General features: G+C 33.6%; 1 protein-coding gene across 3 annotated transcripts; it reads left to right on the top strand.

The window, feature by feature from the left end:
- Nucleotides 1–37: 37 nt before the first annotated feature.
- Nucleotides 38–25,388, top strand: LOC105194684 (glutamate decarboxylase). 3 transcript variants are annotated; one of them, XM_026130776.2, is made up of 11 exons: nt 38–251; nt 2,670–2,758; nt 4,039–4,129; nt 6,868–7,104; nt 13,580–13,896; nt 14,154–14,405; nt 14,996–15,063; nt 18,751–18,829; nt 20,067–20,216; nt 20,363–20,557; nt 20,719–25,388. In XM_026130776.2, exons 2-11 carry the CDS (start codon nt 2,702–2,704, stop codon nt 20,890–20,892), a joined length of 1,620 nt encoding a protein of 539 aa, XP_025986561.1. In that variant the 5' UTR covers nt 38–251; nt 2,670–2,701; the 3' UTR covers nt 20,893–25,388. The 3 variants fall into 3 exon arrangements, with proteins under 3 accessions (XP_025986561.1, XP_011158043.1, XP_039310772.1); XM_011159741.3 differs by lacking the exon at nt 2,670–2,758 and having other exon boundaries at nt 54–251; XM_039454838.1 differs by lacking the exons at nt 38–251; nt 2,670–2,758 and adding an exon at nt 3,691–3,871.
- Nucleotides 25,389–25,564: the final 176 nt, after the last annotated feature.

The raw sequence follows: 25,564 nt of genomic DNA, 5'->3' as shown, positions 1-25,564 counted from the left end.
CGAGATGAAACTGGGTCAGGCAGACTCGAGGCAAGCCGAGTCAGGCCGAAGCTCGAGAGTCGTCCAGGCGTTTTCGGCACGAAGCAGTCCCTTGGAAACCACCCTGAAGCCCGTCGTCGCTTCGCCTCTCCGTCGGCATTTCACCCTCGAAACCTACACTCATTCTGAAGCAAAATTTAGACCCCGTTGAGACCATCCGGTTAAGCCATCCGGTCATAAAGAAGATCCGGCGCGGAAGAAGACGAGATTAGGTGAGTACAAAGTAAAGGTGTATCAGAAGGTAGATTATTTTTTCTTGTTAGTTTGTAATTTTAATTTTTGATATTATGTATGTTATAGAATTATCGAAGAATGTTTTGCAAATTGATAATTGTATTATGCTATGTGTTTTTTTTTAAAGAAGTATAATAATAAGTTAGAAAATTCAAAAATATAGGATAAATTTAGAAAGCGCTTGAACAGTATTTAAAAAGAAATTATTGAAACCAAAGCAATAAAATTTAAATACGGGTAATAATTTTAATGGTTTTGTTATTAAGTTGTTTATGTACATATAAAATTAAATTACTAATACATTTGTAATTAAAATTATATTAAATTACTAAGTTATAAACTGCACGGAAAGAACAGTTATGAGGAAAAGTATTTAAAAATTTAGTTAGATACAGACATAAAAATAAGTTTGTTGGACTATTAAAATAATTATAAAGTAAATTGATTGGTAATGCTGCAACAAATTTTGATACTTTAGCAACCATCTTACATAATTATTTTGATGATCAAATAAAAGTATTTTCAAATCCAGCTAAATTTTGAGATTTTTTAGCAAAACCGTTCTTTTCGTGTAATAATATGATTTTTACAGGCACGATACCAAAGACTTTTTATAACATCGTTGGATCTTTCAAGACAGATGTCATGATTTTTATTTTTATTTCTTGTAATTAGCCTATTATGTTGTTTTTCATAAATATTTTAAAGTCTTTATCAGTACAGTTCTATAGTTTTTATTGTGGTATTAAGTCGTGGCTTTATAATTTACAATTTTGCAAATACGTGATAATTTTTTTCTGTGTGTAAAAACATATCTTTTGTTGCTAGATTTATAAAAACTCTCTCATGTGTCAAAAATTGTAAATTAAAAATTTAGAATAATTAGAAGAAGAAAACTGTAAAAAGAATTAAAATGCAAAATAAAATAATAATGCTTAATAATATTGTTAATAATATAAGCCTTTAAAAAAAATTGATATGAGAAAACACATACCGAAGAAGAATTTAAAATGCAAAATAAAGTAATGCTGCTAACAGTATAATTATTTAAAAATTATTAAATTCAAATTTATTAACAAAAGAGAATTTATTTCTTAAACTATAGAATTCTAATATAGATTATGAACGCATGTTTCTTTATTTTAAAGTAAAAAAGTTGTAACTTATTGATATAAAAAAATAAATGATTACAACGTATCTATATGATAATATAAAATATGTCATATTGTTTCTTCCAATACATTCATTAATCATGCATGTTTCATAGACATTTTTATCTCTTCCTTATATTTTTGTCTATTGCACGTTTTAATGTTATCTAAAGGAATAGGTGGATGTCTTTTGGAGTTTTTACAACTTACATCTCGTGCTTCCAGGACCGCTCTATTGATTCAGAGAGCAAAGCGATTGAAAAATTCAAGAAGCTTACCTTTCAAATAAACTTAGAACAAACAATGCGATTGATAGTTCGAGTTTGTCTATTCTGTGTACATATTTTTATAATATTGTAGTTATTGTTAATAGGCAAAATTTTATATGTTATTTGCTCTGATCAATTCTAGACTTCGCGGCTGTATCATATTTTACTTACAAGTCTAACTACTTGTCTGCGATGACACAGGATTGAGCATGATTTTGTGCTTTCTCAGCACTCGCATTTTTAATTATTGACGTTTTTTCTTTAGATAATTATTTTCTTCTAAAATTGACTTCTATAGACGATATGTCAAAAGATTTAATGTATTCAAGAAAATTTTCTTTAGCTATTTTCTGTTTATTTTTATGAGACCGCTTATTAGACATTACGTTCGTAAGTTATTTTTAGTTATGATAATGTCATACTATATTTTATCTTATGTCTTTCTTACCCCATATTTTCTACTGATCTTATTTTTTATTTCAATAGCAATTCTATCTTTTATTTTTTTATATCTTTTGAAACATATTAGTATTATTTTTCCGAATTTTTTTTTTAAGTTTTTGTATCAATTTTATTACTTAAAATTTTTCAATATTTATGTTATATATTTTTTTATATGCGGTGTTTCAGAGAGCCAATCTTAAGCTATCAATAAACGTCACTATTACTTTTGCTTTGAAAATACACATGTTTCATTAAGAAAAGAATAAGTGTGGATCGGTTAGCTTGGCATTTGCAATATATTCTACGACACGGTCATGAAAGTGTGCTAAAGCTTTGTGTTCTAGGAAGTAATTAAAAAAAAAGACCACAAACTGCTCTCTGTCCATGTTTCTTCAGTCGCTCAGCCTGTCGCGGTTACACGGTTAACACGGCGATTCTCGCTTAACAATTTCGCAATCACGCTGAAACTCGCCGAAGACTCGACGCCGCAGTACGTCGTGACTGAAGCGAAACCTATTGTTGATTGTTGTAGGAACTGTTGAGGCGAGGGACACAAGCAGAGACATGGACAATGTGCAAATGATCGGCACTAAAATCACAGCGATCAAGGAATACTTATATGTAAGGCATCCACATTGCACATCATTCATTACGTCTGCTCATTTAGTGAGATTGACGTCGACAATGTCTTTATCAAATATCTTTATTTAATTTAAGTATTGTTTTCGTAACACGCTGATTATGTTCTTGCTTTATGTATTTGATCGGTCAAGTCGATTAAAGTGACAAAAAAATAATTCGACTTGTCTTGCGAATGCAAATTGTAATCAAAAACGAAACGTTCCGTAGTAGTAGAGAAGAAGGTGGTATTATGGCTCTTATTGATCACTCGTAATATATCCGTTATTACATATTAAAGTGACAAATTCTAATAATTATTTATGAAATTATAAGTTTAGTAGCTCATCGTTATACATTCGCGCTAATACGTCAATAATAGATGACATTTATTATAAAGCATTTTTATTTTTCAGCATTTCGAAATTTTGTTCAAGGTACATTTTAGCGTTTAATTATCTCTGCACTTTTTTCAATCATAGTCGTATTATTTCACGACTGTACATATACTTGAACGTTGCTTTATATTATTTAACATTTTATTTAGCTATTTGCACTTTGAGTTATGCAAAGTTGAGCAATAGCATGGAATTTCGCTAATGCAGCTTCTTAAGCTGCTCACTCATACAAATGTATAGTTTTATAACAAAGCATTGTATTTCTTTTAAATCTAATTTTTTACATCTATTCTTGTTAGTCACTTTGCCAATCCCTGCTTCTCTTCGAACCATTAGTGTCGTTTTATTTTTATACGTAACATTTTAAGTGATAAATATTTCATAAGTTGAGTTTAGACTCAATTGAATAGCCCATTGATGAATGAGATCGTTAAGTTTCTAATTTAAAATATTAATTATTAACAAAGTTATTGTACAAGATGTAAATGGGGTGCCGTAATACCACCTACTGCTCTACGCGGAAGTCGTATACCCAATATTTAATGTACATGTAAACGGGTATATATATTCGTAGCCTCATAGGCGACGAGTATAGTATTGGTGAAAACGTTGTCGACGAGACATATCTCGCTGATTTCGTAACTACAACTGAGGATTCTTAGGCTAACCGTGTTAATTTCTTGATTTCCAGCGATTGCCGATACTTATAATTAATATGGTTAGTTCATATAAGCGGATTAAATTTAAGTTGGTTTGATTAAATAAGAATTCTGGCTAAAAAAAATTCACTTTTAATATTTACTAAAAGTTAATCCAGCTGAATAAACCTCACGTAAATGCAAAGTGTACCTTAAGAAGATAGAACCCCGTTGCTTTGGATTTCAGAACTTCGCACGAACGCATTCGCCAACCAGACTAATGAGTGCCGAAAACACTTATTCGCTCTCTAAAGAGCACTGCAACTTGAAGTACTCGGGTAAGTGAAAATTACGTGATTTTTTAGTTAATATTTATTAGAATATTGCATGAGTTTGATATAAAAATATCCAGCGAACAATTAACGAACGTATGGTGCATGAACGCCGCTTTACTCATTCACACGTTATCATCAGTTAAAAATTATTCTAACGATGGTAATTTTAAATCAGCATCGTAAAAATTGACATACGAAATTTAAAAACAGCAAATTATGTCGATATTCGGTATTATGCGAGCGCAGACTTGGCTTTTTGAGAGCAAAATCCAAGAGTCACAATATTGTCCTGATTTCGTAAGGCCTGTCGGTCGGAAGGGTGCATAATAATAGAGGATTTAGAATTATTCCAAAGAGGTTGGTAGGTGCCGAGTGGCTGAGGACAGATTACACGCCGCAGGGAGACGGAAGGGTTTGTCATTCTCGTCGTTCGGGAAGTGTTAGCGGGCGATAACGATATGCGCGTGCCACTCTCGTAGGACTGAACATTTCAATGGATTCTTGCTTAAAAAAAAAAAAAAAATAACAATTTTGATTTTGAATCATTAATGACAGTAAATCCCGCACGAAAACGAGAATTTCACTCGAGATCGCAACTGTATTACGTCGTAATGCGAAATCTGCAGTATTGCTATAAATTAAAGCGGCTAAATCGTAATCCGGCTTATAAATCGGCGTGACTAATTGCCACGTGTAACAGCCCTCAGAAGGCGCTTTGATTAAAGTCGAAATGCGAGGGTCTAGACACATCTGGTGCTAAATGACTATGCACACGGATGTATCGACTCCGAGCTCCGTGATACACTTGAGAAAATCAATGACACATCTTACGTAAGATTAGAATACTAAAATAATTATCGTTTTTAAAGCTGTCTATTTAAATGGAGATATTTACGCGCGTGTTGGAAATTATTACGAAAAATATTAATTAAGTACAACAGACGCCAATTAGATGATACAACGTAATGAAAGCTTGAGCGACTGCTACGGGCTTATTTGTATCTCGAAAAGTGCTATAAACCTCGAGAAAAAGACGGAGGTCTTTGGACATTAGATTGATGGAGCAGGATTAGCTGGATCCGACCGCTGGAAGCCGGGGATTTCCCTTGTCTAACCATAGGCTCAAGGCAATTCACCATAAGTTTTCGTACGCCCCTCTCTTTCTTTAGACGGCTTTTATTCAGCATTTTTATGATCATTGAAAAAATATTCGTATCGATCGAAGAGCGAAACCATTTAAAAGAAGTGTTACTGACCAAAAGACTTTCTGTTAAAATTTTTACTTTCAGCAAATATTTTCACTGAAATATTAGGTGGAGTTCAGATTAATCTTTATTATATTTTCAAAGATTTAATAAGATTGCTATTTACGTCTATATTAAACTAGTGAAGCACAGTAGCATGTAAGCTTTCTAAATTCTAACAATTTTTTTGTATGGTGTTATCAACATGTTGTTTACAATATTTAAGTATGTAATATGTTTTTTACAGTATTGAAAAAATGAAAATAATGATCTAATGTTATTTCTTCTTAAGAAATCTCGTTCGTACCGCCGTCGCCCCGTCTTAAAATGCTAAATAATAATTTAAAAGCAAAGTCCCATAGTAGCTAGGCTGTTTATCCATGGGATCACCTTAATGCAATGGGAAACGAGGGGATGGTTTCATGGGATACTTTATGGTTGCTGCTCGATAGAAGAACAGTTCAATTTACCCAGGATTTACCACGAACGCATTGAAATGTTCCATTGCAACGACTTCGTTGTATCTTCATTGAATCTGTATAATTCAATCATCTAGCTAGCATATACATGTATTATTAGGGAACATTGTAATATGTCTTATCATACTTGCTCGCAATTGTAAAAATACAATATACTATATAGCTTAAATATTTTTAATAGCATGTAAAATTTTGTACAAAAATCATATATTTTAATATTATCATAATTTTCATTATTCACTTACAAAGTTGATAAGTTTAATTTGCAAAGATGATCTTTTAAAGTTTAATCATACATTTTATTATTGATTTCTAACTTTAATTATGTGAAACTCAAATTAAAAATTATATTCACTTGCGGAATAATCATACTGTGCATGGTTTTCACAGAGCAATGAATTGCATGTTATTGTATTAATACGGACATAGTGTTAAGATATCAAAAAGGATTCGCCGTGAATAAAGAAGAAGAGAGAAGAAGAATATGCATAAGATGGTGTCATCCCACCAAACAAGTGAGAGTGTGTCAATATAGGTCTATACTTTCAATTGTTTGATGAGGTGAAATCATTTAGAGCGCGCGTTATCTTCGAGGATGCTATCAAAGGCATAATGGTAGGTTAAACAATGAAGTAACAGTCGAAAGAGATCTTGTCAATGATATCATTCGCTATGGTAGAAGAGATTTCACTTGATCTCAACAATTAGAGAGTTTTTATTGTCATTGCATTGTACTAGATATGAATTATTATTATTTGATTTTATTTCTAGAAATTATAAAAATTCCAGTTTGTTAAAAATATATTATACATAATATAATATTATACTATATGGTATATAATTTATTTTAAAAACGCGTAAAAATTTTTTAATGACATAATTTAAATCAAATCTGCATGAATGTGTCGCATTAATACTCATTATATGTTTTTATATTGATGCTTGTCGTAAAAATGTTTATTTAACAAATAAACGAGAGCAAAGAATTTGCGCTTGCAACTTTTTATTTTGTTCGCAGACATTCTGCCTCATAATGCAGAAGGTTATCCGGCGACTAAAGAGTTCTTAATGAAGGTGGTGGATATTCTGCTAGACTTCGTCAAATCAACGAATGATAGAAATGCGAAGATCCTCGATTTTCATCATCCTGCCGATATGATGCGTTTACTCGATCTAGAAGTTCCTGATACCGGATTAACCCTGCAACAGCTCCTACTGGATTGTTCTACAACTTTGAAGTATCAAGTGAAGACTGGTAAGAATATTTTAACTCTTTTCATTTTCTTAACATATTAAATTTTAATTGAATACCTTCTTATTAAGCAATCGTCTGTAAGCGAGTTAATTATTAGAAAAATTTGCCTAATTTTGTTAATATTGCATACACACTAAAAATGCACATAATCTTAAAATTAATCTCATAAAAATTACATGTAATTTTTTTAATAATAAAACATGAACGAAAAGTTTGATTAGAGATATGTGATATAAATATATGAAGTACTTTTATTCCAATTCGTGTCAGATTACTAACGAAAATTAAAGAATAAAATATTGACGGGATGTAGGTATATGCTCTGAAGAGAACACCAAAAGTTACAATTAAATAAATATTCAACGTTATAATTAAATTTTAGAAAAAAATTGAAAAATTTAAATTTTTAACTAACAAATTATTAATATTAAAAAATTAGCAATCTTATACTACTTTATAAATTCAAATTTACTATAATGTTGCATAATACAGAATATTTCAAAAAATCATCGAATCTTATCTTATAGTGCTTTATGTACATAAAGATGATTCAAAATTTGACGTTTCTCGAAACGTTTGGAGAAAAACGTTTATAGAAAAACAAATATACTTACAATTTGATTATTTGTTATTATCGAAGAACCTTTCCATTTTTTCTACTTCTAGAACTTTTAAAATATTTCATTATTTTGAATAACGTCACACATTCGCAAAGAGACTAAATATTCTAACTATTTACTCTTCTGCACGATTAAAAAAATAATGTTTGAATATATATATTTTTAAAGTAATTTTATATTTTCGAATAACTTTACTATAAAAGTATTTGACCGTTTAAATTATTAAAGTTTGTGTCAACACCAAATGCAAAATGCACGATGTTGCCGAGATAATAGACAAAAAAAAACTGCAAAAGTGCAAGCACCCCTATCAAGAGAAGCATTTTAACACCATGCTATCGCACGTTCCTATCCCTTGGGGCGATAAGCCACATAATTTCATATTCAATTTAGCATACGCGCTCGCAGGGGTGAAGATAAGGTAGCGACAGACACCACCAATGAAACCCGATGGCTATTGGCCAACCCTCGAAATAGACACATTGATGTCGTTTACAATAAATAGGCACAGAGACATACGCGATAGCTACAGAATATTTACTTTCGTCCACCGTTTTTCAAGTCACATCTCGTATTATCAGAAAAGATAAAAAGAAATGATAAGCAGAAAAAGCTGCTTTATACGTTATTTTTACATTTGTGTACAAGTTATTATAAAAAAGGACATTAGTGAAAAAAGTTTTTTCTTCTATATTTAATAATTAATAAAACACTTTCAAACAAATAATTTAATAAAATTTTAATAAATATACAAAGCAACACATTAATCTTACAAAGTGTATGTAATTTAGTATTTATATAAATTTTATTTATTTGTTTGGGCACATGTTTAAATGTCTTTTTCCAATTTTTTCGTTCTAAATTTTCTTGAATTTTTGCAAATCTCCTATCATAAATTCTACAAATGATTCTACGAGCTTTAGTTGCGCGTTTTATTTTAATAAGATATAAAGAGCAAAATAAATGTATCCATTATACGTGATCCACATTATACATGAGTTCCAACTTTTGCATTAACAACGTCGATTTATCGAAGTGATTGGATAGTAATATAGAGGCTCGGTGAAATACCAAAAGTCAACCGCAAATCTCCCACGGCGTGCGAAAGTTCGCTATCTCGGTAGGATTCGATTACCAGCTTGAATGGATGGTAATGCACAATGGAACAGACCTAACTAAACTTGGGCCAGGAATCCCGTTTGTCTGCAGCCTATGTAAAAGGAAGCGAGGGCCGCGTGATCATCTCCCCGGTATCGAAGGGCGCGTGCACGATACGTGCCGACAAAAACTCGTTATTAGATTATATGCCGCAAGATTCGGGAACCCTTGGTATATCGGGTTTGCGGGAGGAGGGAGATCAGACCTATGCTTGGCTACAGAAAAACGTCCTGTCCATGAAGAATATCAACTGATGCGTCAAGACAAAAGTCGTTCTTCCGAAAGGGCAGATATATCAGAAATATGTTGAGAGATGTCGATAACGGAGAATGGTGATTGCGGAAAAAAGTCTTTTAATAAATATTGACAATGGCAACAGGATAATTCAATCTAGATACATTCTAACAATCGTGTGGAAATTAAAAATGTACTTGCGATGACAACAGCAGTTTCTAATAATAAAAAGAAGAATATAAAGAAGTAGAAATTTTGAAATATGTAAATTTATTAAAATAACACGAACGTCGTGTATTTAACGCTTTATTTAAAAATATTTTTTATTAATCATAAAGTTGCACAAACGACAGAATATCGATTCGAGATTGAATGACAAAATTTCTGGAATAACCGCATCTGTACGCGAACATATTCAAATCACATATCCGACACTAAAAACATCGCAACTCAATCCCGTATAAAAACTTACGCTCTACTTACTACGACCCACAAAACTTGTGGAAACGCAAGAAATCTGCGACATATCGAAAATCCAGCTGTTTGAAAAGAAACTGAAGTTTTATGCGTCTCTGAATGTAACTCTTTCTAGGTCAAACAACTGCACATGCGTGCCGAATGTCACGTAATCCATTTCTGCCATCCCATATTTTTATTATTACGTAAATACATATTGAATTGGATGATTTGACCTTTATTCATGAATTGCAATTTCTTGTCTGCAACTTCTTAAAACAATTATAAAATTGTATGACGTGATACAGTAATATAGAAACTAACTTAATTAATAGATATAATTTTTTACATATTATGATTATAACTAAAAAAATGATCAAATTTGTGCTTACACTAAAAGAAAGGTTTGGTAATAATCAAGCAGAGTTACTAAACTTTGAATTAATTTCAATTAAATGTTCAATTTAATGCAACCACATTTAATAATATTTAATAATCGTTTAGTAATTAATTGGTTACTATTACTATGTTTAGGGTTATTAATATAATTACTAAGTACTACTAAATATTTTGTTATATTAATAAAACATTTAATCAAAATTATTTTATCAATACTTGATTGTTATTATCAAACACTTGCTCGGTGTACGATATTAAAATGCTATTCTTACTGCTGGCATAAGTTTGCACGTGGCACTATTGGGATGGCAAATTTCAATAGGATTGGTGTAATTAAGAGCCATTTCGACAAGATTTTTCTTTAGTAGGATAGAGGGGAAACAGTAAATAGGGACCGAAATCCAGCTGCAGAGGGTGGTGCACTACGCGATATAGGGGTAGCGGTATTTCGCAAAGCTTCAGCGGGGCAGCATCGGGCTGCAGCGTAGGAATTTAAATTGATATCGATAGTTCGTCGTGGAATGCGCAAATCGGTTCGTCACGGAATGCGAAAAACGCCGTATCACGTGGGGAGTATTCAAGTGATGATAGTTTCCATCGAAAAAGATCGAACATACCGGGCATTGAAAACACGTAATTTGTTCGTATTGGCAGGAATAAAAGGGCATTGCACTCGATTTGCTGCAAATTATCCGATTGGAAAGAATTTATTTTATAAAATTTATCTCTCTATTGACATATTTTTTCCATCAAAACGTAAAATAACTACAAAATGTTTCTATTTGCCAGCAATAATGTTTAAGTGTTTCATTGAAATGAAAGTTGCAATTTTTCATACGAACAAAGTGATGTAAAAGTAGCATATTACGACGCAATATTTTGCAAAATGCTTTATAGATGTAATATAACAGCAATGCCAAGCACAATGTTACCTTCGTTATGAGCGGTATGATTGATCGCGCAGCATTAATGTTAAGCCCGAGTTACACACTTCGCTCCATACAAATCCCGAGCCCTATAATATATCACCGCGGCCTGCTCGGAACAGGTTCTCCTTGCTTTCTCTCTTTTTCCCGACTACGCGAGGGCAGGAGCAAATTAGTCGGAAAATGATTCCCTGGATAGCATAATCGCTGCCAAAGAACCGACTGCAGTTGAGACAATTGTTTATTGTATTACAATCGAAAATCAAAGCTCTAAATACACTATTAATTTTCAAAATTTAGTTAAATGCGAACTGTGCAAAATATAATTTCAAAATAGAAAAATAATCAAACTTAATCTATTCAAATCTGTATCGTTGATCAGTTTATTTTATTCGAGATAATGTTACATTGATTTTTGCTTAATTATTCTCTATCGTGTTTATTTATAGCCAACATTTACATAGAAATTACAAATAGGAAACAAGAACATTGGCTAATAACACGAGATGAGAGTAGTTGATTCAATGTAGCTTCCGCAGGAAGATGCCAGAGGACTGATCGCGCAATCCTGAATTCGCGACACAAGTCTGCGTAACGCAAAGCAGCTTATCTTGCACTAGTTGATCGCACGTGTTTGTTTTTCTCTGACTGTACACGCGTGCAGCGTTTGAGAGCCTCTGCAAACAATCTAGTCGAGCAGCGACGCGTGTGACGCGCAAAATGCGGGCGCTTCGGACCATCGAACCCTGCTCCACCCTTGGCCAGGGCGCGATTCTGTCGCTCCTGCCAGACGGGAAGAAGAGGGAAGATCGTCTTCTCGCAGACCCCTCGACCGGACGCGTGCCACGTTCCACGGACCGAGATAATTGCGAATAACAGTACGACAAACGGCTCAAATACCACCATCTGATATCGTGTCTGAGGCGATTTTCGCGTCGAACAGTTGTTATTTGTCTCAATCGATGACGGCCTGTGCAGCCATTTACAAGGATTATTGGAATAGTTGAGACTTTTTTCAAGATAAATGAGGAAGCAAAATCTATCGGGCGTTTGCAGTCGATATAAATTTTTAGGACAAAGGGAATAAAAACTGTTTGTGTTACAGAGATTGTGAAGATACATAGCGTTACTTATAAAGAATATTTGGCTATGGTTATGCAAGGAACGTCCAACCTATAAAATTATAATTTTTGAATTATTATAATCAGCGGGTTGTTCGTACATTAAAAGAAAAAGATCCGAGCCTAATATGTGCCTAAAATTAATAAAACGTGGGTTGGACGTTTCTTGCATAACTATATGGCCATTCAATAAGTAGAGGAACATCGTTTGTTTCATTTTACAAAACCGTGGCAATAAAAATCTATTTCAAGAAACTTTCGCTACCATTTATATATAATCGTTTTCCATTAATAGAAACCTTTTAATGGAAACACGTGGTCCGCGTTCGTGAAGAGAATCCTCCGACAAGAATCGGAGATTATCCTTCCAGATCTTTAACGTCGGTTCGACTTTACCACGCGTCGAATCCCAGGCTGTTGCCGTCGGTGAAGGGGAATATCCGTAGCCCGCGATGCTACGCGTCAATCATTGCGTAAATCCAGAAAATTAAAGTCTGTGCAGCTTATCAAATAGATAAATAACGTGTTTGGTTTAATACAATTTGCCGTGAACTCGCAATAATATTGTTGACGCAAAAAATTTCTGCCTCTTAGGTAAATCCTGTCTGATATCTATCTAAGATAATTTTCATGATATAAATTCGAAATGTTTAAGCTGCAGTTTTATTTTTGCAAAATGACTTTGTTGTATCAGTCTCCGTGTGTGGTGCAATAAAGCATAAGATTATCGAGCACACGAGGGTCAAAGTATTTTCGATACCGGATATTCAACGAAGTGAATCCATCATATTTCAAGGATCAAGGGATTTACGCTAGCCCAAGAAAGGTGATAGTGCTCGTAGGGTTCTTTTATCTGTGTTCCATTGATTGTTTCCGGATGAAACACGGGAGAGAAAAACGAGAAAATATTTTTTTCTTAAATTTCGACAGTCATCTTCTTCCCCTTTGTAGTTTACTGTACTTCTTTGCATTTTCTTCCTTGTATGAATGTTTCAATGGTGCATTTGAACTATAAATGAGTTTAACGCGGAACGCAAATAGCGGATTAGAAGGCTGAAATGTCTAGACATTTATGTCAGAAAGAGAGAGAAAATAAAGTACTCGCTCCCCTAGTTGCATCAGGAGGCTGGGCTCCCATGGAATAGAAGCATTAGGCCTGATCCTCGCGCAATGTTCATCCGAGCGGATGACAACGTACTCGGGAAGAGCTTAAAGCTCTCTCTCTCTCTCTCTCTCTTTCTCTTGCCGCCTTTTCTCTCGCGTGCCTTTAACTTAGGCGACATTACAAGGTCGCGTGTAATATAATAATACTTGTACACGTGCCACGTCAACATTATTAATTACTTTGCTATTAAGAACCACTTGTCCACAATCACTGCAGCCACGTTTGGCAGAGTGATTTATCGACAAGGTAGTAATTAATTTTTCGCCACACCTTCAGAATAATTCTCGACAAGGTTACGCGCTTTAGCAAAATTTTAATTAAAATCAATTTTGCGATCAAATTGCAAAGATTAGACAGCGATTCTTCTCTGAGAGAGTTTTTTCCTCTTGATTTTAGGACACCCACGTTTCTTCAATCAACTATCATGCGGTCTCGATTTAATGTCTATGGCTGGCGAGTGGCTAACTGCGACAGCAAACACGAATATGTTTACCTACGAGATCGCTCCCGTATTCATTCTAATGGAGCATGTCGTTTTACAAAAAATGCGCGAGCTTATAGGCTGGAACTGCGGTGACTCCATTCTCGCACCAGGAGGATCTATTAGCAATCTTTATGCCTTTCTCGCGGCCAGGCACAAGATGTTCCCGTACTATAAAGAAAAAGGACTCTCTGCTATTGGAGGACAGCTGGTTATGTTTACGTCCGATCAGGTTCGCGTTTGAATTTAAACGTTTAATGAAGCTGTTCTTATAGTTTCAAAATTTCCTTGAACATTTGACAAAATAAAATACAGCTTTTAACTTTTAAAAACTATTAGCAGAAAGTAATAAATAAATTCATGAATACTTTTTTGAAATTAGCATAATTTCTAAATGAAATTACATAAGTTTGAAAGAATCGATTAAAATTTCATAAGAAAAAACTGATTAGGTTGTTCATTATTAGTGTGGATTATTAATGCCTACAGTGCCATTATTCTGTGAAATCATGCGCGTCCGTTTGCGGCCTCGGCACGGATAATTGCGTGATGGTGCCTAGCGACGAGCGCGGTCGCATTATTCCTTCGAAACTGGAGGAATTGATCCTGGAGCGCAAGGCCAAAGGTCACATTCCGTTCTTCGTGAATGCCACTGCAGGAACAACGGTTATTGGTGCATTTGATCCGATTCCGGAAATTGCTGATATCTGTCAAAGATATAATTTGTGGTTGCATGTCGACGTAAGTAATCCTTTTCGAGAAAAAAAAAAATATATATATATATTTATCTTGTATTTGTGTTCAAGTGTAAGTCTCAAACAAATAACTTTAAATAATGTTTGTTTAAACATTTCAATATCTATGTGTAAAATAAAGCATTATCTATTTTCACTTAAATAAAACTTTCTGTATATTGATCATAAATACAAGAAGATAGATTATTGATTTTTTATTTTACATATACAATCAATTTAATAATGACTATATAAAATGATAAATATAAAAAAGAGAGAATATTAATTTAATCGAGTAACTTCAAAAGCCCGTTTAAGCAGTACGGCTTGTTTTAAGCTAGATGCGCTTATGCAATCAAACTCATCCAAACGCGGCTTAAGCTGTAAATGCCAAACGCGTAAGAATCTTAACGTAAATAATAAATGTGGGAAGCGGCAGAAGTGCCACCAGTTACACTCGTGTGGGCGAATTACAGGGGAAATTTGAAAAATACCGGATTTATAAATTACATTAAAGAGTGCTTGAAAAAAGCCCGCATGCTTTTAATTTTAATTTTTCACATTTCATTATCGAGTGATTATACATTACTGTTACAGGCGGCTTGGGGTGGTGGACTGCTTCTGTCGAGAAAGTATAGACATCCGAGACTGACCGGCATCGAACGGTAAGTACTAAATTGAATATTGAATAAAATTTTTTTTTATTTTAATTTATACTTCAGCAAGCGGTTAAAAAACTGTAAAAAAAAACATAAATTTGATTAATAACTTTTTAATTAAATTATTACGCAATTTGTCGCCATATTTCTATATCAAATATTATTATTTTTTTACATGTACTTTTTGTTTTCGTAATATTTTGTGTTTATTTACTTGAAATCCTATTTATTTCTGCAACTAACTCTAAATATCGCGAACGTACACTTAATGTAGGGGAGATCCAAGCTACGAATTTTATAGTTTATTGAGGCTTAGTTGGGCTTAGTTGTAATGGACTTCTTTTGAAAAATGTCTCCAACCCAATGTATGTCGCATATGTGGGGTAAAATCGATACGTTCCTTTCGAGGTTGTGATTCGAACGTCAGGCCCTGCAAATGATTTTACATGAGAATGGTCGAAGCCAGTCAGCCCGTAATGTATTGCTCGCATAAACCGCGATTAGGATGCTGCGAGGGGTTGGCGTCAGATTGCGCTAAAATTGCTTGCATTAAAGATAATGATAATTTTGTTATAAGAAAAATTTGAATAAGTATTAAAAGCAAAAAGAAATATTAAAACACACATTTTTATAAATAAATAAAGATACATTTTTCATATAAATTTAATTTTAGACTTATTGACTTAATTATAAATTGTGAAAAACATGATTCTCAATTAAATTTTTGTCAGATAAAGACAAGTTGAAATTATATATCCCAAAAAGTTTCCGATAAAATGCGCAACTTCTGATTCACCTTGTATATCTGTGGACACGAATTCAATGGAACCCTTCAAGAGAGAACTGTGATAGGGGTCAGGGGTACGGACGAGACATGCATAGGGTTGGCGAGATTAATCCACGATTTGCATCCAGGCGCATCTGCTCCCTCGAGTCAGACAATCCCTGACCTGAAAATCGGTGCGAGAAGTCTCTCGGGAATGATTTATGTACAAAAAGAGATGGGGCAATCCGTCTATCAAAGTCTATCATAGTATCTTTCAAGAACATTGAGAAGCATAACAAATCTTATTTATGTTAAAGTATAATAATATGATAATAATGATACCTTTTAAATTGTTAAGTTCACATAACCAAAACATTTTTTATACTTATTTTATAAAATTGAAAAAAAATTTTTTGCAAACATGTGCAATTGGCTTAAAGACTATCACGCAGTTACAAGTTACTTTCTTTTCGTCATATCGATGGCAGATGTACACTTGCGATTTTTCTGCGTGGACTGTACTGCGACGGGGACTTCCTTCCTGGAAGTCTTGATTAAAATGGCAAATGAAAGGCGCGTATAGAAAAATCCGACGCATGAGCAACAGCTGGATCAGTTCCCTAGAGCACATTTGCGGAACAGAATTCTCCTCTTACATCGACGCGCCGCGCCGTGCCATCACGGGTGCCTTCCTTCGCAAGCCTGAAATAAAAGCCCGTGCCTTGACAATGCCGGATTAAACTCGTACAAAGAGAACTGCCTCCCTCATTTTCCAGCCGGTCCTCTTTCCTCCTCTTCCGTCCTGCTCGCCCCCGCGCCACAGATTGTGTTCCTGAGAATCGAGAAAGGACGGCCATGATTTTACCTTCACGATAAAATTGAGATGATCGCGCTCAAAAAGATAGATCGGCGAAGACTGCGGGTGTACGTGAAGTTCAAAGTTCAAAGTTTCAAGCTATTTGTTAAGAATAGAAGTTGGGTCAACTTTCTTCAAGCCAGCTTTGAGTTCTTCATTACAAGTTCCTAGTTTCTCATTAATCTTTTAAGGAAGTCTAATCATTATTTAATCCTCGTCGTTATAGAAATATCTCGTTATTCCTTCTACTTTATAAAGAAAATGTCTGACTTGCGTTTTCGTAAGACTCACCTTTCGCAATGCGCAAGAATACATCTACTGTGCCGACAGCGATTAACTTCTGTTGACATCTTTCTTTGATCATTACTCAATCGAAAGCGTAATTCTCGCGCTACCGAACATAGAATTTCCGCACATAGTGTATGCACATTACGCTAAGGGTGCGGGTAATTAACATCCCCTGTAATATATATCGAGCGGCTTTTGGGGTTGGCACCTTGGACGAATTTAAAAGCGCTGGAAGGGCGCCGTGAGCGCCAGCTTCAGCTGTGAATCGCATTAATCACTCGAGCTTTATACACGCTTTTCAAATACGTCTCTGTGCAAAGAAAAAATTTTGTAGCTGATAATTCTTCTTTACTAAATTGATCGTAAAAAGTTCCTAGTAATTTTTAAATTAAAGTAGAGCTTTTATTTCAATCTTAATTTATTACTAGTAAATTATATATTATAATAATAAATTATGAAATAATTTAAACAGATATGTGTAATTCGTTTCTCGTCAAATTAATGTTTTACTTTAAAAAAAATCTTTACAATTTTTATTTAAACTCAAGAATGTTTATTTTGCTTACCTAATTTAATTTTTAGTAAAAATATATAAATACATAATTATAAATTTGCTTGATATTTTAACAATAAAGGATAAAAATAAATAAAAAGCAAACGTTACCATAAATAATTGCATAAGAAAAAATATTACACACAAGATCGGATTCTATTTGTTTCAAACAAATCAGAGATCTATTTGAATCAAGTAAATAGATGTGTGTCGATCTGTAACATGAAGAACGATGCACACGAGTGAATAATGGACAACGTCTGCTAACGACACGAATCGCGCTTCGAGGGTGCTTCAAGAGTACCCTCGTATCATCCGCAGAATGTTCAGCCAACACGCGGGACCGGCGTCGCGATAAACATGTCACTTGCCAAGTATCAAATGTTTATCATAATGCATGCAAGTTACGCACTAAAGCTAACTTTTATAACAAAATGATACTTACGATTTTTCATAAATGTCATTATTTTATCCGTGCCAAATATTTGTAACAAATAATATTTATTACAACACTTTGTTTATTATTTGCCGTATTTTATCGGATTTCTTCATTCTTTTGCTCCAAAAATTTTGTGTACCACTAATCGTTAAAGTATCTGAAACAAACCACAAATTTGGGTCGAGGAATGTGAATGTGGATTCTCACATGTCACAATGCTTTTTCAAGGATTAAGAAGGGTTAGAGGTTTTTACCGCCGGAGTGGGTCTCCGAGGACCAGGGGGTTAAATCCGGTCCCGTGGCTATATTAATAGCTCTTCTCTCGAATTGATAGACCCCCTTCCGTGGGCACGGCGGGAAGATAACTCATATTTTATCCCCTATTGGTTCCCGTGGGAGTGGATAAGAGTTTGACGACCAGCTGAGGTCGGCTGGCTTTTTCAGTCAACTCGGCGAAGTTTGCTTCGACAGGTTGCTGATAAGGCAAAAGAAGAATAATTTTCTGCATTATTCGTAAAATGTACGGCTTATTTGATATATTGTATATTTTGTTAACACAGAGACTCTTCCTATCAGTAAGCTAAAATATATTGAAGTAAACTATAATATAAAAACTTGTTGCATTTACCAAAAAGTTTTATAGTACTTGTAATATTCAAGAGATTCACTAAAACAAAAGCATATTAAAAACAATTTTCCATAAATTTTATTAGTTTTAAAAAAATATAAAAGATTACATCAAAGAAAATTAAAACTTTTTATAAAACGTTCAACAATACATGATTTTTCAGAGCTGATTCAGTAACATGGAACCCGCATAAACTTATGGGAGCCTTGCTTCAGTGTTCCACTATTCACTTTAAGGAAGATGTAAGTTATGAAATTAAATATTATTAATTACATATTTTCATTAATATAAAAAAAAATCTTTAAATTATAATAATTTAATTATTATCAAGTATATATAATAACTTAGCAGAAACACTTTGTAGCTGAAGATATTATCAGTAGTAACCTTCTTATTCAAGGTTTATATTCCAATTTCTGTCATTTTAATCTTTCCTCCTTTCACGTTTTCTTCTTACACGATTGAAACGTTGAAAAATAAATTTCCAAATAAAATAATAAAAAATATTCACGAATAAATGTCAACGTTGCACCCACGATAGGAACGTCCAAGACGTTACACTTTTCGAGATCCTCCCTGTTTTCGAGCATACTGAAATTCCTGCATCGCGCAAGGCCAACGAGACAACACTAGTCACATTCCGAGGGGTAGACCTACGTGCCGGGGTGCCCGGCACTACAGGAATTTAATTAAACTAAGAGATAACATATGTTGCCGTCCGTCTACAGCGCGCCGCCGGGGAGGGTCTATCCCCCCACGCGACTCAGTTATTGCTAACTCCGAACTTCCCCTTCGGATATTAAAATTCCGTGCACCGGCTGCCGCGAGATATCCAGGGGAGAACGCGCCGCGCTTTTGTCGGACCGCGTTGCCGTTGACGTTGAAGCGCGATGTCCAAGGGATGCTTCGTTAACACAATCACGCTGTTTTATCTAATAATACAAATCTATATACAAGTTAAGTCTACGAATATAACTATGTTTTTTTTATATATCTGTAACACTGTAACAATAAATATTCAATAAATTTTCTAACTTGATAAGCGTTAACGTTGAAAAACAGGAGTTATTGAAAATGATAAATGTAGGAACTAAAGGATCTTTTTCCCAGCTTGAAAACAGAGCAATCGTCGGTTACGTGAATCAACATTACGTAGAACATTTATAAATAATAAACTTTCGGGAAAGCGATCATTAAAAAAACGATCTCGTCTGAAACAATGGTAGCCAATAATGGAGTGCAACATTGTGGTGCGGCATATCCGCCATTTTGTAAATTCAATATCCTGAGTATTCCTCCTCACGCGCATGTGTTGAAGCGTCGTATCGACCCAGACGGACTCGCCCTCTTTCTCCTCCGGCAACCTGTCAATCGTAAACCGGGCGAAACAATTCCGGAAACGTGCTGCGTTATCGGAAAAATGTTGTAGGCGCTCGTCTCTCGGCTGTTTTGAAAGCGAGAGCCGTTTCCATTTTGCAGGGGCTACTGATCAGCTGTAACCAAATGTCCGCGGAATATCTGTTTATGACGGACAAGCTGTACGACGTGAGGTTCGACACTGGCGATAAGGTCATTCAATGTGGGCGTCACAATGACATTTTCAAGCTTTGGCTGCAATGGCGCGCCAAGGTACAAAATCCATTGCATTCCTATAGAAAGTCGATTTCACGCTTTCACATCGACTCGGCATTCTCCTCAATAACACATAGATAGACTCTGTACTTTTACGGCGATTTAAACCGAATGGGGGATAAATCTATTATTTTATTACTTAGGGAACAGAGGGTTTCGAGAAGCACATGGATCGGCTGATGGAACTATCGGAGTACATGGTTCGGAAGATTAAACAAATGCCTGACAAGTATTATCTGATCCTCGAGCCTGAATTGGTGAACGTCTGCTTTTGGTATTTGCCGACACGCGTGCGGAACATGCCACACACCGCAGAGAGAATGAAAATCTTAGGCGAGGTGCGTTTGATGAGTATATGAATACATACGAGATGCAAATAACATCTAATAAAAGATCTAATAATAGATCTAATAAAAGATTTAGTCAAATTTAATGTATAAGCTTTAGAGATCTCCGTCGGAGAAGTCTTAGAATAAGAAAGAACTGTTTGTGCTTTTAGATATGTCCAATTCTGAAAGGTCGCATGATGCAAGCTGGCACGCTGATGGTTGGTTACCAGCCGGACGATCGACGGCCCAACTTCTTCAGGAATATTATTTCCAGCGCCGCTGTAACGGAGGCCGACATCGATTTTCTCCTGTCTGAGATGGATCGATTGGGCCATGACTTGTAAGAAATCTGTCCACACATAGGCGTTAATCGTACGATGTGCAGCGATTAGCCGACTGGTACACATCATTGGCAAAACTGCATCCATGAGTGCACTTTTCGTGACACGTTCTAAAAATGTTACAAATTCGGGGCTCAGGTTACAAAATTCAGCTACCAATACGAACGTAAGACATACGATGAAGTAGACGATTTTAATATCACGATAGGAGAAAACATAAAAGTTGAAAATGTTTTCGGTTTTATTTTTTTTAATCTTTCCTGCCAAATAAAACTACATTTCAATAATGTAAGTTATTTATTTTGTTTGAGTAAGATTTCATTTTTTAAATTAAGATTACAATATAATTTTGTAAATTTTATTTTACATGTGTGAAACTATCAAATTCAAATTAATTTAGTATTTAAACTTTGGTCAAATCAAACAAAGAAAACATTTTTGGTAGTATTCATTAGACTGTTACGCATTGGCCTATAAACGTTCATTCATCGTTCTATAAAATGTTTTACAATATTTGGAAGAGTCGATATACTGTAGTTTATCAGTAGAATAATTTAATTTGGCAATCGTAAATCTTACCATTAAAAAAAAGGCGAGAATGTTAGTAAAGGGTTATTAATGTGTAGTTACACGCTTCTTTATTGTGAGACCAGTTTGCAGCAGCTACCTGCACGTCGAAAAAAAAAAAATATACGTAGTATATAAGTTTTCTAGATTTAAACGAAATACACAGCATATCCAAGAAACGAAGTTATAAATCAAGTTACAAAGTTAAAGATGCTTCCGGCCTTAAGCTACGCAGATTCGTTATTTTTTGCTCTGCTCGATAATATTTACGCAAGTGATAACATTGTCAATCACTCATTAACCGAAGCAATAATAGTGTACATCCGCTTTCCGAATGGAACAGCCAAATCAAATTTTTTTATCTCGAAACGCGGATTAGGATGTCGTTGTTCAAAATTTGTATCAAAAGGCTATTTTTTAATGTACATGTTACTTTTGTGGATGATCGAATTGGTTCTGAAAGATTTAGGTACGAAGTTACAAGTGGTTGTTTAAATTTATAAAGGATGTTTTCTTCTTGCGAATATTTTATATTTATAAACACGTTACATTAAATATATTTAATTTGTTAACGATTTTTGTATCGTTTATTTGATGATTGTATACCATTTACTGTGTCTTACGCTCTTATTAGCCTCCCTTCTTATTCATTGGTTATCAAACATCTCAAATATTTCTCAAATCTTTTAAATTACTTAATTATGGCTACAAAGCTAAAATTGTTTGACAAGTTTGTTGAAAATTATGCAAAATTATTGAAATCGTACAAAAATGGATTTCCACTCATTCAAATAAAAATATTTATCGTAATTTAATCAAAATCTGCAGTTTGTCCACTGAAGCGAAAGCAGTTCTGTTTTCGGATAGTGTAAAAATTCATTTAGAATGTAAATTATAAGCGCTGTGGCTAATATGTCGGAGTTTAAGTGTTGCTCTGTCCCCATTGTACGATTTGCAACGAATCGTCAGCCAATAGCTACGGAATAGAGAATTTCTATCGCCGTGGCGTTAGGGATAGATAGCAAAAATACTACATTACTTTTCCATAGAATATAGATTTAACATCGGGCGTTATTCTGTTGGGATATTGACGGAGTTTATAATTTATCGATTGTTTGCGAAAAGACAACGTTATGGACTTCATCTATATTATATACAAAAAATATATGTATATTATAATTTACTGTTAAACAGTTCTAATCGAAAGGAGAGTACTAATATATATTTAATATAGATATATATATAAAAGTATAAATATATAAATATATCAAAGCATATATTATATATATATTTAGTGTTGAAATTTTAAGAATACAAAACACAAACCCATGAAAGTACATGCTTTTTCAAATATTCGTGCGAACGATTATCACTGACAATTAAGTCAACGATTCTGTTAGAAATTGATTGTTTCATTCAAAACGTCATACATACACTATTGAAAGTAATGATTGCACGTCACAAGAGATTGTACGATGCAACAATCATTTTCAATATATTCTAGAAATCTCATATTGATTCCCGAGAAAAGTGTAATCTTGTAATTTCTTGAAATTTATTATGTATGAATAACTGATTTCCACTTACATCTTTGTAATCGTTATTTTACATTATACGAATAATTGCGTAATATACATTACAAATACAGTGAATTTATTGTTATGAATAACGACAAGCGTTTCGATCTGTTCGACACTTGCAATTCTATAGATTTCAAATTCACTCGCCAATACGGAGTAACAGAAAAAGGTATTTAAGTAAGTAATATGAAATATCTAGATGTAATTATACAAGAACTATAAGTGTATTTATGTACACATGCATCTTCGGATTATATCGCGTTTCTTTTTCTGCCGACGACTGCCGTGCCGTCGTGACAATTAGCTTAAGTTTAGATGAATACATTTAGATGGGGAGCCGCAATTAGTGCCGGGATTAAATTAATACAGGATTAATCGAAGTAGAAAACAATCGATATATCCTGTTATCTGTAATTTAATGCCAAAGATGTTATCCTATGTATTTAAATGAAAGCGCTTGGTTGTTGGATTATAGCGGGTGATGTCAATTCAATTTGAAACGTTTGTAATGTGTAAAATATGAAACACGTTATATATACATATATATATACGCTGAACTCTGCCTCAATGAGACAAATAAAGACAAAATTCATTAAAAAGAAAGTAATTAAGTCATTTCAAAATATGTTCACATTTTTAGGTAAAAAAAAGACTAAAAAAATCTATTTTTCTCTTTAGAATGTATTTTCTTTCATACATATTTTTACATAAAAAGTCATTAATAAAAATTTTTATTGTCATTAAATTTGAATATTTTTACATAATAAGCTATTAATAAGAATTTTCATTGTTATTGATTTGTGATTTGCGTAAACATGTATCAAAGCTTTCATAAAGCAACTTTTAAACAGCTAATATTGCTAATTCGAAATGCTGTTTATAAGATTAAATTGTATCTGTTGATCCAGAGTTCAAGCAATTCATTTGCAATCACTATGCGTCAAAGAAGGGACAAAATGTATTTTTCGAGAAGAAAATGAATTAAACAATTCATCTGACCAGCAAACCGATACCTGTAAAGAAGAATTCTATCGAATCACTGTTAATTATTGTTCATAATTCTATCGGCGTTGCGAGTTTTTTTAGACATAGTCGTTGGCACTGCCGACATAGTAATCAATGCTACTCATAAACGAATCTCTCTCGTGGTTATATACACGTCTTATTAATTCCCGTGTAAATGATCGTTTTTTAAGCAAAGAGTGATATATTTGTACCGAAAGTATACTCGTCCCTGTAGACTCCCAACCACTTTATTTGCCTGTACAATTAGCAAACGTACTGACATGTTTTTGATACCGCATTTTTCTTTAGAATGTGTAAAAAAACATCTTTACACACATTTGCGGTCGATCTTATGAATATTAACAATTAATATTAGTATTAATGTAGCAAAGTATTAAAATACCGATTTATTAGGTAAATTATACTACTTGTACAATTTAGAGAATTGAGAATGTTATATTATTTTTTGTAGATAATCAGTGAATCTCGTATTATAAAAGTTTGTATATAAAATCCCATTTTAATGCGTGTGAATATTTTACATATTGTTGGCGCGATATAAAATTTTAAATATAAACTTCTTTTAAAATAAACATATATATTATATTTAATTCTTACATGATATTATGCACATATATTGCATGTATTCAAATACTATATATACATCTTCTAAAATGCAACAATTTATATTTTGTAGTGCATTCTTACCATATGCCATCTCTTGCACTCTATTTCATATGTTATATTGTACATTACATTGGATTTTAATCATCTTCTTAAAATTCTTCTTAAAAGCCTTATTTGATAGTCTACATCGACGAGAAATACGCATATACGTAATCGAATAAATCTTTTACTTCGATTGTGTTAACGAGATAGATCATCTTACCGATAAATATGTCATTAATATAACTAAGTTCCTTTACTGGCGATTAATCGCGCCGACTTTAGAAGTCGTCTCATTAATTATTAGTCTAATTATTAGTCTAAGTTGATAACGAAGCAAAGCAACAACAAAGTCCCACGTCTTCCAAACGATGAGAGTATTGATTAGTCTTTAGTGAGAAGATCTCGAAATATACTTTCGAGGAGAAAGCTGTCCTTGTATACTGTAATGAGAAATACATTTATATATACATATATATATACATAGAAAAAATATATATATGTACATGCGTGTGCGTAAGATGTCGTTGATATGTGAACGAGAAGCGAAAGTTAAGAGTATGTGCGGCGATGTAGAGATGTTTACTGACACATAACTATGTTGTTCGAATACCATCTACACCTAATTGCCCTTATTATCCACTGTATATCAATGTCTAAATAAACTGCTGTTATCCCAAATCAATACGTAATTCATCTGAATCCCCCTCCCCCTTTGCATGTATTCTTTCAAATCACATAAATCCTCTAACTTATCAAATATAAAATATATCGAGCATATAAATTTTGCGTGAACATTTTTATTACTTTGGTAAAAGAAACTGACATAAAACAATAGAATTTCTATGCTTTATTCT

The sequence above is a fragment of the Solenopsis invicta genome, chromosome 11 (genome assembly GCF_016802725.1).
Source record: "Solenopsis invicta isolate M01_SB chromosome 11, UNIL_Sinv_3.0, whole genome shotgun sequence".
Lineage (NCBI taxonomy): Eukaryota > Metazoa > Arthropoda > Insecta > Hymenoptera > Formicidae > Solenopsis > Solenopsis invicta.
This window is presented reverse-complemented; position numbering and strand designations above follow the sequence as displayed.

Coding starts and splice junctions, on each gene's coding strand:
- LOC105194684 (XM_026130776.2), top strand. CDS start 2,702: ATGGACAATGTGCAAATGATCGGCACTAAAATCACAGCGATCAAGGAA. Junction 7,105..13,579: donor GAAGTATCAAGTGAAGACTG/GTAAGAATATTT, acceptor TCTTGATTTTAG/GACACCCACGTTTCTTCAAT. Junction 13,897..14,153: donor TTATGTTTACGTCCGATCAG/GTTCGCGTTTGA, acceptor TAATGCCTACAG/TGCCATTATTCTGTGAAATC.